Source organism: Corvus moneduloides, chromosome 5 (assembly GCF_009650955.1).
Source record: "Corvus moneduloides isolate bCorMon1 chromosome 5, bCorMon1.pri, whole genome shotgun sequence".
Classification (NCBI taxonomy): domain Eukaryota; kingdom Metazoa; phylum Chordata; class Aves; order Passeriformes; family Corvidae; genus Corvus; species Corvus moneduloides.
Genome location: NC_045480.1, coordinates 55,206,536 through 55,218,697, shown reverse-complemented (window position 1 = coordinate 55,218,697; position 12,162 = coordinate 55,206,536). Strand labels below are relative to the sequence as shown.

Genomic DNA, 12,162 nt, shown 5'->3' with positions numbered 1-12,162 from the left:
CCTCGCGGGAGACGCGCGCGTGACGTCACGGGCGGCGCAGCCGCCGTCCTGCTGCCGCTCGGCCGCGCTCCCGCTCGCCTCTCGCCCCTCGCCTCTCGCCCCTCGCCCCTCGCCCCTCGCCTCTCGCCCCTCGCCCCTCGCCTCTCGCCCCTCGCCTCTCGCCCCTCGCCCCTCGCCTCTCGCCCCTCGCCCCTCGCCTCTCGCTCGGCCGCCGCGGCTCCTCCCGCCGCCACCATGTACGACGCGGACGAAGGTGAGGGGTTCTCCCTTTCTTTCTCCTCGCCTTTTCCTCCCGTCCGTCCTCGCAAGGGGGCCGGGGATAGCGCTGGGCGCGCGCGGGGCCCGCAGGAACCGGGACATGGGGGGATGCGCCGGGCGCGGTGGGATCTCCCGCGGGAGCCGGGGTGCCGGAGGGTCCCTGAGCGGGCGAGGAGGGACACCGCGGTGGTCGGAGCCTGGCTCACATGTTGTGCTTCCCTGCAGATATGCAATATGATGAAGACGATGATGAAATTACCCCCGACCTGTGGCAAGAAGCCTGCTGGATTGTTATTAGGTGACCGGCTAAAACTCGGTGTCCTTAAGCCTTCAACACATGTGCTCTCGGTTGTGCGGGGTGACATCCAGGTTGCTCCCGGAAACGCGTCTGGGAGCTGCAGGCTTGGTGGTGCTAAACTGTGTGTTGCAGCTCGTTCAGAGCAGGAGGGCTTTTGGCAGAAACAAAGGCTTGTCGTCAGGGATTGAGAAGCTCTGGTGACCCCCAGCACACAGTTTTTCAGTGAAGAAATAGGTGGTTTTGGATCCATATCAAGCCCACTAATCTCACAGCTGATGCTGGCATTAGGACATCAGTACTTGATTATTTCCACCATTTTGGTGTTGTTTTTTTCTAGTGTCCAGGACCTGCAGCTTTTTATGAGTGTTAAGGAGTGGGATGCTATGCGGAACTGAGTAAAAAGTGTTTCTTTTGCTAGTTACATCATTCATAAGATGTACACAAGTGGTGTCTTAGAGTAGCAGTTGCAAGCCTAAGGGTAGATCTGTGGGGCTGGTCCCATAGACAGTCTGCTTGGAGACCAGAAGTGAGAAACTTCGGAGGCAGTCCTGGGATACAGGTTGTTCTTTCCCATCATCCTTCTTCTTGGGCAACAGCAAACTGTGCAGCAACACACAAGATAGCCAAGGGTGTGCTACCCTTCCTGGAGGAGCTTGAACTTGTTGGTGGGGGGTAGTTCTTCCCAGTTCTCTGTGAGAAGTTGACAGTGATGGGACAGAAGCTGAGGTAATGTGCGTTCCCTGGCTCACTTCAGTAATGTGAGGTAGAGGAACTTGATGGCATGAGTGAATGCAGCAGACATGGTTAGTTTATCCCACCAAAAGTCAGGCTGTGGAGCTTTGAATTTGGGCTCTGATTGGGCTTGTTTGAAGTTAGGTGACCCAAAAGCTAAGGGAAAACTGGAGGAGGTGAAGCCGGGAATTCCTGTGTGTCTGGAACAGAGAGGACGCAAGATAAAAGTTTTGAGAACAGTGCCTTGGACTTGGGGGCATGCTCCCAGTTTACTACAGCTTGGAACATTAGTTGAAGCAAAGTATTTTACAGGCATTATTGAAAACTTGAGCTGAAGCTGCTTTCTGTGAGGTTTGTCATCATGTTTCTCTTCCAATTTAAGAGAAATTTAAGGCACTGACTGTGCATGCAGTCGTGGCTTAGCCAAGAGGTGGCAGCAAGTCTGTCACTCAGAAGTGTCTGTGTCTTCAGGCAGTGAGGGAATTGTTAAATATTTGTGAGGAGCATCTGTGTTTGAAACTCATGCCTTGGGATAAGTGGATGTGCTTGATTCTGTACTGTATTTCAGGGCTTTTGGAGGTTTTGTTATAAATGTATCTTAAGTTTGTTGATGTGTGAAGTACATGAATTAAAAGATTTCTTATTAACCTGTTCTTTTTTTTTTTTTTTTTTTAGCTCCTATTTTGATGAAAAGGGTTTAGTCAGGCAACAGCTGGATTCCTTTGATGAGTTTATTCAGATGTCTGTGCAGAGAATTGTTGAAGATGCTCCACCAATTGATTTACAAGCTGAAGCCCAGCATGCCTCAGGAGAAGTGGAAGAGCCAGTAAGTGGAGAACCCTGGCAGAGATGATGTGTTTTTACAATGCAAAATCATTTTACATCAGTTTTATTCCACCCCTGTCCTGCTGCTTGAGTTGAGAAGTGAGCAAGAACAAGTGGCTGCTGCAGCTCATGTTGTCAGTTCCTGTGCAAAACTGCATGCACAGATTTAGCAGAGCAGGTCAGGTAGCCAAGAGCAAGTCAAGTCTTGGTGAGATTTTGATTTTTCAGTAGCTTTACCATGGCAAGAAAGGTTTTTGGCTGAAAACTTCTCCTCTGTTGGCTTTGACTTAAGTTGGGCTCAAGTTTGGTCCAGGTTTTCAAAGGGTGCTGTTGTTCATCTTCTTCCCTCGGCACCACGTTCCAAAGAGGACAAATTGTCTCGGATCTGCGCCGTGCAATGGCTCCTCTACAATGAGTGTGCACCTTCTGCAGTGACTGTGGGGCTTTCACCTGTGTCCCTTGTGTGGTCTGATCCCTGTTCCATAAGTGCAAATGGTGATGAGCCATTGCCTTGCTGTCAGTCACTACCTAGATGCTTCCCTCTAGAGATTTAAAGGATCTTTAGGACACCCAAGCATTAAATTTGTTACACGTTTTTCCTGTTCCTTTGCATTTTTTTTCAAGCAAACAACTATCCTGCAGAGAACAACTGAGATGCCTTTTGGTTTCTCTGTTAGACAAACTGTCCATAAGCATCTATCCCACTAATTCTTCTTAACGTTTCCTCTGTTATTCTGTGTATATTATGGCAGAATTCTCCAGCTGTGCAGTTCTGCAGTTACTGTTTGCACTGTGCCTGGTCACAGTTCAGGTCACAAGTGTGGTTTGTGCTGGGCTTCTTTTTGCCCAAGAGCTACTATTTTACTTTCTCAAATCACAGAGGTTAGTGTCTTATTCTCATTTATTAAATACAAGTTTTTAGGAGTAGGTTTAGGGATGAGAAAAAGAAAACTTACTTTTTCCTTCAGAGTCACTTGCAGCCAATCTCTCACCACATTTGAAGATACTAAACTAATTTAAGGAAACTGGGTGTATTGGGAAAAACTTGATTTTTTTGTTTCTGTTTCCCTCTACTTCTCAGTCTCAAATTTTGAAGGCAGTTTAGAGCACATGAGAGGATTTAGCAGTCATGCTCAGAGATAAGAATGTGTTCTCTTTAAGAGTGCTTTCATGAGAACTGTATGTGGCTGTTGCTGCAAATCCAGGAGAAGGTGTTTCTTCACATAAGGACTGAGAAAGAGGGATTTTTTGACCTACAAAATGTTTGCCAACAAGGGTGTTCTACCTCCTGTTGTAGGAAGCTTTTGTGCATTTTAAAAATCAGATTGTTTTCCAAAAACTCAAGTCTTACTTGTTTACTTGTCCTATAGAATCATCCTAGGAACCAATGTTGCCAACTTGCTGTGTTTTCATTTATTGGTAGTGGTTGTTCTTCTGCAGTAACATTCTGGTTGCTAATAAGAGAGATGTTTCTTCCATTACAAGTAAATATATTCTTGTTTTCCAGCCCCGGTATCTGTTGAAGTTTGAACAAATCTATCTCTCCAAACCTACACATTGGGAAAGAGATGGAGCACCCTCACCTATGATGCCAAATGAAGCCAGACTGAGAAATCTTACGTAAGAGCCAACTCTGTGGTGGATAAACACAAGGAAGAACTGCCTCTGCTTTATTGACTGATATTCTTTTTCAATATAGTAGTGCCTTGAAAATGCAATATTACTGCTTTGTTTAAAATGCCATGTCTGTTTGGTAAATGCAGATGGTGATTAATGATTTGGTAATAATGCTTAATACACCAGTGAGTGCTTGAATAACTGCCTTCATTACTCAGGGCTGTACGGAGAGACAATAACTGACAGATAACACAGTGGTGTTTTTATTCTGTAGGTATTCTGCCCCCTTGTATGTGGATATAACTAAAACAGTTATTAAAGAAGGAGAGGACCAATTGCAGACCCAGCACCAGAAAACCTTTATAGGAAAAATCCCTATCATGTTGCGTTCCACGTACTGTTTGCTGAACGGCTTAACTGACCGTGATCTTTGTGAGCTGAACGAATGTCCGCTTGATCCTGGTGGCTACTTCATCATTAACGGATCAGAAAAGGTAAGGGACTATACCTTGCACAGCCATCTTGACAGACACTGGAAGTTCTTTACTTGTTTCCATATGTTCTGTGCCAGGAGCATAAACACTCTTACTCCAGTGTATCAGAGTTACTGTGGGAGCTCCTGATCGTGCAGAAGGATGGGCTTTTAATCTGTTAAGGCTTTTGCAAGTCACCTTTTCTTCTTTGAGGCACATTTCCCATCTTCAGGTCTTCCCTTCTTCAGTTTTGTGAACTGCTTTTTATTTTGTGAACTGTTTGCCACTGCATACTCCAGATATTTGTATTTCCTTTTCCGGAACTGCAGAGCAGCATGCCCTGTGAAATGAGGCACTTCTTCACTCAGAGTGTCCTCCAGCTTGTTCACAACCATATAGGTGCATTTTGTTTTAATAATAGGTTCTTGCCTCCATTGCTGTGGAAGCAGCTTCAGCAAATCATATCCACACCCTGTTAGTGCCTCACCAGTGGAACTGCCATTATTTTCTAACTGATAACCTAGGCAAACACAGCAAAATAATTAGAATTTTATAGTCTTCTTGGGGGAAACAGAAAAATCTGGCTTTGATTGTTGAGCTGGCATTTAAATTTAAATGCCTGTGTAATGCGTTGGCCTTGGAAAAACAGATAGTGAAATGCATTGTGCCTACAGCTAGCAGAAATGTCTCGGCACAGCCAGCAGGTGTGGTAAATAATCACAAACAACAGTGTTCCCTGAGTCTCTTGTTTTGGCTATTCCATCTTAACTAGCTGTAGATTTTGTTTAAATCTGTATTTTTAAAATACAGAGTATAATCCAGCTGAGTTTGTGTAGTGGTTTGGTCCAAAATACTCATTACTGTTTATCTGCTGTGAGATAAGAATTAGGAGAAATGCAAAGCAGGCCCCAAACTTGAAAGAATATAAAGGAGTTTATTAATAAACCTAAAAGAGGGAAAAAAAAATTATACCACCTTCAGAACTCTCCTCCTCCCCCCACCTTCCTCCCTTCTCCCACTGACAATGTAAAAAGACAACCCTTAAGATGTTCAGTCTGTTTACCACTGCCATAATAACCTTGTTCAGTCCATTTAGAAAGAGAAGTCTCTTCTTGCTCATGCTATGAAAACATTATCACAACGAGCCAGACGCCCACTTCCAAATATTGTTCAGTCCATTTAGGAAGAGGAGTCTCTCTGCCTGCGTGTGAGTCCTTTCCCCCGACTTGCAGCTTTTCCCACAACTGCTTTCGAGGGTCCACTCTTGAAGTTTTTTGGGGTACAATTTTAAGGTTGAGCCATTCAGAAACAAAAACAGAGGCCCTTCTCCTTCCCTGGGAGCAAAGGGTCTTCATCATCTTCATCGTTAGGACTATCTGTGGGAGCATCTCTAGGGACTGAGGTTTTCTCCTTTCCCATTTGGAGCAAAAGTCCTCATCTGGTCCATCTCTAGGGACTGAGGTTTTCTCCTTTCCCGTTTGGAGCAAAAGTCCTCATCTGGTCCATCTCTCCCTGTCCAAACTTCTCATGAAATTACAGCTGCGTCAGCATCTGCCTATCTCAGCACAGGTGCTTTTGCTCACGAGTTGAACACTCCACCCCCCAGATCTTCATGGAATTACAACGGGATACTCTGATATATCATAGCTTCACAACAGACTTTCAGCTTTAAGCATCTCCTCTCTCTCTTCCCTCAGGTTTTCAGCTCTTCACAGCAGTAAAAGGGTTAATCTCACCTCGGCCTTGCAGCTTTGCAGCTGGAATGTTGAATTTTTCTTATCGAAGTGGAGAGGGGGGAGAGCCGAGCCGCTCCGGCTGCCCACGGCAAGGCAGTGGGGGGGGGTTCCATGGCTGGAACAGGTCCATCGGCTCCAGGATGGCCTGGCCGGGCCCGCTGGCCCCCACACGGGGCCCGCAGCCACCTGTCCCAGTGCCGGAAACGAGAGAGAGCTTGGGGGGGAGTTTGCCTATTCTTAAATGTGGATGACGGAGGTGGTCACAACTTTAAGTGGCTTAGAGAATTGTCCATATTCAAACTGGCCAGCTGATAGGTTCTATCAGTTCCCAGAGGAAACTGTAAGCACCCCTTAGCAAGGACATCCCTTCCGGGACTATGCTTGCTAACCTATGACAGTTTGTCAAGTTGCCTTCATGCTGTACAGTGCTCCAAAAGTTAAGGCACCTGAAGGAGTAGTGGAATCACCGTGAGTGTTGGTTTCAGCATGCTGTTTTGTCAGTTATTTACTGGTGCTCTTGCTTCCAACACAGGTTCTGATTGCTCAGGAGAAGATGGCTACAAACACAGTGTATGTGTTTGCAAAGAAAGATTCAAAATATGCCTACACAGGAGAGTGTAGATCGTGTCTGGAAAATTCCTCTCGACCAACAAGTACTATATGGGTCAGCATGCTGGCCAGAGGTGGACAGGTATGCCTTGGCAGTAATAACCCCAGAGTTTGTTTTAGGAGTTTTGTTACTGTGCTGTCTCTTCATGTCATTGGGTTTTGGGATATTGAGAAGAAATTTCTTCTGATGCTAAATTGTAAAGAAGATAAAAGTAAATGAAAATTTGTTTGTCAAACGTTATGCCTGTCTCTATGATAAATAATTTCAGGATTGAAATGAAGGCTCAATTTGTGGCAGATTTTAGGGTAAGGCTAAAAATAATTTTAAAATTACTGGACACGAGCTTTAAAAAATTCAAACAAGCTGTATCCTGTTTTTTCACAAAGAACAAATAGAGGAGCAGGGACCGTCTCTTTGCTGATGGCCAAGCTAGTGTCGACATGTGTTTTGCAGACCACATATTAATTCATATATAACATCTAATTGTGCCATCTGTGAGGGGAAATAAGCGCTACTTGTAACTTCTAAAGCAAAAGGTGTCAGTACTCATTTAGTATTGCACTGATGTTTTGAAAAGAGCAACTTAAATAGAAGCTTTACAGTATTCTCACCCCTGATGTCTGGGGCACTCTTGAGTTCTCTGCATCCCACAGTGTTTCCTTCTGGAGAAGGGCAGCAGCTACTTGAATAATCAGTTGCACAGTGGGTTAGAAAAGCTGAGTTTAAGCCTAACAGAAAGAACACTGAAGCTGGATAGGATTGCTCTTGGCACAAAGGGAGAGAAGTGATGCATATGGGTGAACGAGTAGTATTTACATTCCTTTGTATCAGCAAAAACTTAGAAGTATTTGCAGATTTCTAAAGCTCAAAATGCTTTTAAAATAAAAAGTCATTGCTGGAGGAAGGTTTCAGAGTAGCTCCTTAGCTGGCCTGCTGAGAAGTCATGTTTTTCTGTGGTGCTTGAATAACTACACTTCTGTTGTATCATCCAAATCCGGAGAGAGACTTTTAAGGAAAGGCAGGATGATTTTAGAGACTTCTGTTGAAAGGCAGGATGATTTAAGCCTAACCTGTGCTTCCCCCCATCTCTTCAGGGTGCAAAGAAGAGTGCCATTGGTCAGCGCATTGTAGCAACTCTGCCGTATATCAAACAAGAGGTGCCCATCATCATTGTCTTCCGTGCACTCGGCTTTGTGTCCGACAGGGACATTCTGGAGCACATCATATATGATTTTGAAGACCCAGAAATGATGGAAATGGTAATACATGTTCAATTATTTCCTGTCTTCATGTTTGGTGGGGTGTAGGTGCAGCTAGTCATCAGTTGAAGTGTTGTTCATTTTGCAGTTGTAATTTATTTATTATTGTTGTAGATTCTGTATTAGAAATGTCAAAAGTTCTCTACCTGAACCTATTCTAATAAGTACATTAAGTGAACAGAGTTCAGTGGAAATTTCTAAGAGTTAATATGTATTTGGGGAGGTAGGGTCTTCTCTTGCTGTTGTTGACTTTAACTGTAAACTCTTGATTATATCTGAAACGGCATACATAGAATGTACTTCAATGAGAACTTTTTTCTGAAGTTTAAACTATTCTTTGTGTTCTTCCTGCATGCTTCATTACTGTTTTCTGGTGCCAGAAAAGAGCTGGATCAGTAATTAGCAGATCCTGAAAGGAACCATCAGCAAACTACTGTGTAGTTTCATTCAGCCCCAACAGGCACTGGTTGCTACAGGATTTTGCTACATTTTTGTGCCTTAGGTCAAACCTTCTCTGGATGAAGCATTTGTCATTCAGGAGCAAAATGTTGCCCTAAACTTCATTGGCTCAAGAGGTGCCAAGCCAGGTGTCACCAAAGAAAAGAGAATCAAGTACGCCAAAGAAGTCTTGCAGAAAGAAATGCTCCCACACGTTGGTGTCAGTGACTTCTGTGAAACCAAAAAGGCCTATTTTCTAGGGTATGTCAGACCTCTGTCTCACAGCTGCAAATGGACAAATGGACCCTAAATACATATTTTACTCACATATATGTCTATTATTGGAAGAGCACACTGAATGGAAGTTTGTTTTAACCTCAGTCTCCTGGATACTCAGTGATAAACCTTGGGGCACTGGTATATTTTTGAGGGTGAGAAAATACAAATTTTGATAAAATACTGGGGAAAAAAAAAAAAGGAAACAAAATGAGCCCCCAGCACTTTTTGGTTCTTAAGTTAGATGTGATGATAGTGCTAAATAACTTGATATCCAGTTGCATGGACAACATCTAGAAATTGATAACTAAGATGTAGATAACTCTGATAAGCTGATTGTAATGTAAACCACTCTTTAAAACTAGTAGCACATTGTCTTGATCACTGCTTATTGGTATGCAGATGATGAACTGTAGCATCAGGAGACTTGTGATTTTTATAGCAGATTGCATGTGCCTAAACAGAACCTATATTACAGTACAGGACAGTATATTTAAGGCATGACTATCATGATGTAAATATTTTCTTCTCTCTGTCCTTAGCCTGAACTTTCAGTGGGTCATCCAGCTCTAAGGATACGCTGAAGAGATTTCTTTTAGGACAGTGGTATCCTAAAGATCTAGAATGGACAGCCTGTAGGAAAGAGTTCACTGATTTATTTGTGAAAACATGTAATCTTTGCTGTGAATGTCTGCTGTCAGTTTAAAACATAAACTATCTTCTTTGCTTAGGTATATGGTTCATAGATTGTTGCTGGCAGCACTGGGAAGAAGAGAGCTGGATGACAGAGATCATTATGGCAACAAGAGACTGGATCTTGCTGGGCCACTCTTGGCTTTCCTGTTCAGAGGGTAACTATAACATACACATTTTCTTTGGACATAATTAAGGGTAGAGGCATTGCCAACTCTGTGCTTCCAAATCAGACTAATTCTGTTGTGTCAGAGAGCCAGTCTTGGGCAACAGAGCCTCTATCTGGTTGTGACTTCTTCATGGAGTGTTTAAGTCTCCTCTAACAGTAGGTGGCTAGCGTTGACTTGCTTTGAAGCATATTTTGTGCATGTTTACAAACATGCACAAAATTTGCTTTATTCCCCTCTGGCCCTCCCCACCCCCCCACTAGTTACGAATTGATTCTTTTCAGGAGGACAGTGACATTTCTTCCAAATAGTCCCAAGTAGGCTGAATTTCACAGCACTGTTTAATCATATTTTTCGGTGTCTTTCTTCTACAGAATGTTCAAGAATTTGCTGAAGGAAGTGAGAATATATGCACAGAAGTTCATTGACAGAGGGAAAGATTTCAACTTGGAGTTGGCAATTAAAACAAGAATTATTTCAGACGGTTTGAAATACTCATTGGCAACTGGAAACTGGGGTGACCAGAAGAAAGCTCATCAGGCCAGAGCAGGAGTATCTCAGGTACAATAAGGACTTTGTCAGGTTTACAGTTTTTATGGTAAAACTGTCATGGAAGAGTTTAACATTGCTTAGCAGCCATGCATGTTGTATGTTAAATAGAAATATTCTTATAAGGAGACTTCCTTAGGTGACAGATGAAGATCCCAAATAGTTGGGTCAGGTGTGTAGTTTAGGGTTTTTTTATCATGGTTTGTTTGTTTCAGCTATTGCATTCACTGCTTAACAGTTGGTGTAACTCTTGTAAGGATTTTTTTGTTAGATCTTAGACTTCTGTGTAAATTTGTAGTCCCAGGGAATCTTTCAGGAGGATGGATTTCTTTCCTTTAGTTACTTCCAATGCTTCACAGGCCATTAAAAAAACTTGAGTGACACCTTGTAATACAAAAGTTATGTACTCCACGGCAAATGATGAGGAGCACTGACTTCATTAGCCCAGTGCAGTGTTTAGTTAAGCCTCTCTTTCCCATAAGGATGAAAACAGGAAAAAGTTTTCAGTTTTTAAATGCCAACACAGTTTGTTGCTGTTTGCTTTTTAAATAACCTCACATTTCAGGCTGTTAAGGTAGATTTTCTTAGATTTTAGAGAAGCTTTGAGAAGAGTGAAAAGAATGTGAATGCTGATTTGCTCCTAATAACTAAGTGGTCCTAGTTTTCCAAAGTTGGAAAAGAAGACTGTCATTGTACTGGCAAACCCTCCCGGGGGGACAGTGCAGCTTAGAAAATATCACTTGTTCAGTTCATTTGATCAGAGTAAGCTACACAACAAAAACCAGACCTCTGCTTGGATAGAAGTGTGTTCATCATGCTGAGCCTTGCTGTGGCATAAGCATGCTCTGGAAACTTCTGCCATTATAACACTAGTTAGGAGCTTGAGTTTCCAGGGGTAGTGTAAGATTAGTGGAGGTGAGCTGAAAAGTGTAGCTAACAAATATCAGAGCTATTTTAGTTCTTTGTAAGCACATAATTTCTAGAGGGCATTGATCCTTTGTGCTGTGTGTCGTGATGCCTGTCAGCAACGCACTTACGAAGCCTTGACTGACTGAACCCCTTCCTGCGTGCAGGTGTTGAACCGCCTGACTTTTGCATCCACACTTTCCCACCTGAGACGCCTGAATTCTCCGATTGGGAGAGATGGAAAACTGGCCAAGCCCCGGCAGCTGCACAACACCCTGTGGGGAATGGTTTGCCCTGCTGAGACCCCTGAGGTAATGAAGGCAGGATTTGTGTACTAACTGCCTTTCCCTCATGGTCATTTTGTAGCCATGGCACTTGGGATGATCCCTTGCACTTCTTTTAGTAATGCTGACACGAATATTTAGCTTTATAGCTAGCTCGGTGGTTAAAAGCATGTTTCTGTGTCCAGTTCCTTGAGGAGTTAAGTTTAAATTGTTGGATCTTCTTGGGGGAACCTCTTGATTTGAAAATGCAGGTTAACTTTGTGTTTCTAACTAGGGTCATGCAGTCGGACTTGTGAAGAACTTAGCCTTGATGGCTTACATTTCTGTGGGGTCTCAGCCATCCCCGATTCTGGAATTCTTGGAGGAGTGGAGTATGGAAAACCTAGAAGAAATCTCTCCAGCAGCAATAGCTGAGTATGTGCAAATGAAACTTTTTTAACAGACTTAAGCTTTTTATCCTGCACAATACTTCAAGGGTTTGGGATTCTTCAGTGGGGTGGGATTTTTTTAATTATTATTTGTTTGTGTTTCCCATTTCTAGTGCTACCAAGATCTTTGTTAATGGCTGCTGGGTAGGAATACACAAAGATCCAGAGCAGCTCATGAATACCCTAAGGAAGCTTCGTCGTCAGATGGACATCATTGTGTCAGAGGTATAAATTTTACATCTAGAGTTTGGGTGTCCTTTCAGACAAGAGAGGATAATGCCTTTATACTACTTTGCATGCTCCAAGTGGCATTATTTGCAAATCTCTTTCTGAATATATTTTGCATTGGGTTTGTTTAGCGTTTTGTTAGGGAGGCTTTTGTACTTGGTGCATGTGATTTAGTATTATTATTATTATTATATGCTTGGTGTTGTGTATGGTTTGTTGTTTGGTTGTGGGGTTGGTTTTTTTAGGGGAGGTTGTTTGTTTTTCAAGAGGACCCAGTTGAAAGACAAAACAGTTATAAATAATCTTCTGAAACACTTCTTTTTGTAGGAGTGTTACTGTTTGTTCTGTGTTTCTGATAGTGTATAGAAAATCTTTGCTTTAGAGA

The 12,162-nt window shown here is 43.0% G+C and overlaps 1 protein-coding gene and 1 long non-coding RNA gene across 2 annotated transcripts in view; one reads left to right on the top strand and one right to left on the bottom strand.

Moving 5' to 3' along the window:
- The first annotated feature begins 149 nt into the window (after positions 1-149).
- POLR2B (RNA polymerase II subunit B) overlaps positions 150-12,162 on the top strand; it is a 19,032-nt gene continuing 7,019 nt past the window's right edge. Inside the window, exons 1-13 of the mRNA XM_032109716.1 lie at positions 150-253; positions 484-556; positions 1,964-2,114; positions 3,621-3,733; positions 4,005-4,224; positions 6,472-6,630; positions 7,644-7,808; positions 8,311-8,507; positions 9,254-9,373; positions 9,757-9,943; positions 11,005-11,148; positions 11,396-11,535; positions 11,663-11,774. Coding sequence (XP_031965607.1) covers positions 235-253; positions 484-556; positions 1,964-2,114; positions 3,621-3,733; positions 4,005-4,224; positions 6,472-6,630; positions 7,644-7,808; positions 8,311-8,507; positions 9,254-9,373; positions 9,757-9,943; positions 11,005-11,148; positions 11,396-11,535; positions 11,663-11,774 — 1,800 coding nt within the window. The 5' untranslated portion in view covers positions 150-234. The remainder of the gene's footprint in view (positions 254-483; positions 557-1,963; positions 2,115-3,620; positions 3,734-4,004; positions 4,225-6,471; positions 6,631-7,643; positions 7,809-8,310; positions 8,508-9,253; positions 9,374-9,756; positions 9,944-11,004; positions 11,149-11,395; positions 11,536-11,662; positions 11,775-12,162) is intronic.
- Positions 6,680-7,647, bottom strand: LOC116444378. The gene is made up of 2 exons (XR_004240294.1): positions 7,161-7,647; positions 6,680-6,738 (listed from the first exon to the last, which is right to left on the bottom strand). It is a non-coding gene; the product is annotated as an uncharacterized LOC116444378 (long non-coding RNA).